At 53.7% G+C, this 3765-nt stretch overlaps 1 protein-coding gene across 1 annotated transcript; it reads right to left on the reverse strand.

Moving 5' to 3' along the window:
- Positions 1-985: 985 nt before the first annotated feature.
- Positions 986-3406, reverse strand: LOC123096748 (ALA-interacting subunit 1). Its single transcript, XM_044518518.1, has 8 exons — positions 2781-3406; positions 2579-2627; positions 2402-2460; positions 2203-2277; positions 1997-2104; positions 1522-1902; positions 1148-1437; positions 986-1046 (listed from the first exon to the last, which is right to left on the reverse strand). Exons 2-8 carry the CDS (start codon positions 2625-2627, stop codon positions 986-988), a joined length of 1023 nt encoding a protein of 340 aa, XP_044374453.1. The 5' UTR covers positions 2781-3406.
- Between the last annotated feature and the right edge of the window lie 359 nt (positions 3407-3765).

The following is a 3765-nucleotide window of genomic DNA, read 5'->3' on the forward strand; positions in this document are numbered from 1 at the left end:
GAGATGCTCTTAGCCTTGTCCATAGTAAGAAGAACTCTTGAAGGGCATCGCTTCCCAAGTTGGGTCCAATGTCTCCAGCCCAGGTCCGTCTAGGGCAACCTGACCAACCATCCATGTGAAACATATGCGTGTTGGAATCTGGGTATACAGTGTAGGCGTGAGCTCCTGAACTCTCATCCCATCCAGCCATCGATCCTCCCAGAAAAGGAAGGGTAGTTCGGCCATCACCAATGTTCGCTCTCGTGGCAGCCTGGAATATGAGCTTGGACTCCTTCGGTACTTTGATCACGAACTCCTTCCAAGGCCTTTCAGTATCTCTACGTTTGAGCCACGACCATCTACTCTGCATGGCAACATTCATCCACCGTATGTTAGGAACGCCAAGCCCACCTGCCCATTTGGGCGTGCATACCGACTCCCAGACCACATCGCAATGCCCACCGCAGACATCCGCCTTTCTGCACCATAGAAAACCTCTACACACTCTGTTCATTGCTTTCACCGTTTTCATTGGCAAGTCCAGAGCCATCATCGCACTTATCTATGAGATTGTAATGTGAACTTTATGTATTTCGCTTTCTTTCCCTACCCCCAATCTACTCTGCTGTAAATGTACTCTGGTTTATCAATGCAAAGGTTCAAAAAAAGATAGAGCTCTCTCTCCGATTTCATTTATCAGAAACCACAATGTGTCTTACAGCTACTGAGCAGGAAACAAAAGAGCCGCACCTAGATATATCCTAGATCATCTCGCGTAGGCTGATCATGATCCAGAAGCAGTGAGCCACAAACCGGAGCCTCAGACCATGCATGCATCATCAGAAGATGCTCAGGAAGGTATAGAAAGCAACGTCTGAGACGCTGCATGTATCAACTACGTACCAAACCCAGCTAATAACAACCAGAAAGAGCACAGCAGCTACTAAACCGTTTTATGCCTGCTGCATCCATCTACAAAACGGGCCTTGTAATTTCAGCATCGCGTTCAGTGCGAGTACTCGGCGGCCTCCTTGTTCCACGACAGGTACGCCGGGTCTCCGAGGGCCCTGAACAAAATCCATCCACGCGTTCATTTGCTGCTTTACCATGAATGATCTCCGCATGAACGTATTAGCCATTTGAGAATAACATGTCAGATAATGTGCACCTTGGCTTGACGACGTAGAGGACGGCGAAGCCCATGGCGAGGAGGAGGCAGATGCCGCCGACGGCCACGTAGGCGACGCCGATGAAGTTGTTCTTGCCGCCGATCCACGATGCCGTCGACAGCACCACCGCCTTGGTGCCCCCGAAGCTGTACGTGTTGTAGTTGTTCTGGATCACCACCGTGATCTCGTCGCTCGCCATGATGTCCGTCTCAATCCGCCCGTACAGCTTCCTGAACGTCGGCAGCGCCGCCGTCCGCATCCACACGATCAGGTCTTCCTGCTCGCTCAGCTGTTACAAAATTTCAACGAATGTAGCCCAAGTTCAGAATGCCGCGTCAGAAGCTGTTATATCTGCATGCACTTGGTGGCATACAGGTAGCTTGTCGTTGAGGTTGCCGCCGCCGATGAGGCCGCCCTTCTGGAAGTTGACGGGGAAGACGTTGCTGCCAAACTTGCTGTTCTTGTCGCTGGCCCAGGCGATGTCCTTCTTGTTCACCGTCACCGACTTCTTGTTGACGGAGAAGGCGTAGGTGTCGTTGAAGAGGCTCCAGGCGATGAGGCCGCAGGGCACGATGAGGGAGCCGTCGCCGGTGGTGGCCTCCTGGTCGCAGGCCTTGATCACCGCCTGGGGGTCCTTGTAGTCCTTGTCGCGCAGCTGCTGGTCGCTCCGGCTCTTGACGTACCGCCGGTGGTTCTGGTAGAAGTTCTCCAGCTGGTAGTAGACGTGTATGGGGCCTTTCATCGGCTTGGGCACCTGAACACAAAGACGCCCAGCTGTTATCTTCAGGGCTGCCTCTGTTCAAGTTCAGGCGCATTTCTGAATGAGAAGATGTGTCTCTGAATCGCACCGTGATCTTTCTGGTGCACGCCTTATTGGCCTTGGAGTCCTGGATGAACCCGATCTTGTCGCTGGCGGTGACACACTCCTCATCGTATCGATCTATCAATTCAACAATCTGCATTTTGCAATATTATCAGATTAGGGAGCAGCAGAGATGAAATGCATTTTGTTCATATAGCACTGCAACTGCATTTGTCTGAAAAAAAATTTTACCTCCTGCGACGCTGACAGGGACGCGAGCCCTATCGGGACGAAGATGATGCCGATGAGCGAGAAGGCGCCGATGACCTATATATCAATCGACGGTTTCATGTTACTACATTCAGGTTGACAAAGATGTAGCGCTGGATCGATGTTACGTTTGCAATGACCATCACAAGAGAAACAAAATGGAGTAATAATTAAATCGTACGATTCCGGGAGTTAGCAACGGCTTGCATGCCGGGAGCTCCTGCTGCGTGAATTTAGAATCTGCCAAAACGGAACGGAAATTTAATCAGTCACAGGAACACACGCGCCTGCATTTTTGTTTCTCTCGGCAAAATAGGGAAATCAAATCAAAGAATGCGGCACAATCATGGTGACATACACTTGGGCTTGTTGGCCGAGGCCCGGCTCTCCGACCCTGACACACTCATCTGCGCACGCACGCACGCATGCACGGAAGAAGATCCACCAGATCGATCGATAGGCGGCCGTAATCAGTATCAGTATCCAACGGAATCACACGTTTATGCCAGCCCTGATCGGGGGCCGGACGAGGAGGAGATCATACATACCAAACCAATTACCTGATCGGCGGCGGGCAGAGCGGTACGCGCGCAGGCGAGTCGGGTGCGGTCGTGGTCGTGATCGCTACCCGGGCGGCGGCCGGAGGAGGAGGGGGTTCCGGGCTCCGATCAATCGCCGTCGTCGTCTCCGCGCGGTTTGGCTGGTTGCGCGCGAGGGGTGGGGTGGGTGGTTGGTTGGTTACCTCGTACGCGTCCGTCCATCCGTCCCAGTCGTGCGAGCTGGCTGGAATGGCGGAACGGAACTTGGCCACCCGCTGCCACGTCGCGCGGGCCTCCGCCGTCTACGTCTACGCACCGGGCCGCGAGTGGCTACCGCTGCGCTGCGCTTGCACGGATGCTATTTTTGCCTCGTGCTAGCGACGGACGGGGAAAGAGACGAGCCCTGCTGCTGTCTGTGCGCGGCTTTCTCTGCTGCATGATGATGCATGACAGCGCCGCGACGGCGACGCTCTGAAAAATTGATGTTCTGAGTTATGACACGCGCGCGGTCACGGCGGCGCTGGCGCGCTGCGGGCACGCGTGACGGCGACACGCCGGACGGGGATGGCCGTGTTTGTATGATTGATGCCCCACAGACTCCGGCGACTCGGGAGAGCCGTTCGCCGCAAAGAGACGGTGGAGCGATCGAGGTGCGTGCATGCATACGCCAAGGTTCAGGACCGAACAACACCAAGATTTTCACGCGTCGATTTGCAACATGTGTAACAAACTAGGGCATCTTCAACGGCAACCCATAAATTTTCTTTCATATTCGTCCGCGTACACGGATGCAGGAGGCCAAATCCCATCGTAGCCAAATACATGTTAACAACAGTTTGACTCAACCGGGTGAAATTCGTTTAAACACGGCCGAATTTCATATCATATAAAATGAAAGATTTCATTACATTTACATCAACTAAGCGGTGGGGCGGCGGCGGCGGCGCCCCTTCCCGTGTCCGGCAACTAAGTGGTGCGGCGCCGGCAACTCTGAATGTACATTTAA

This window comes from Triticum aestivum, chromosome 1B (genome assembly GCF_018294505.1).
Source record: "Triticum aestivum cultivar Chinese Spring chromosome 1B, IWGSC CS RefSeq v2.1, whole genome shotgun sequence".
Lineage (NCBI taxonomy): Eukaryota > Viridiplantae > Streptophyta > Magnoliopsida > Poales > Poaceae > Triticum > Triticum aestivum.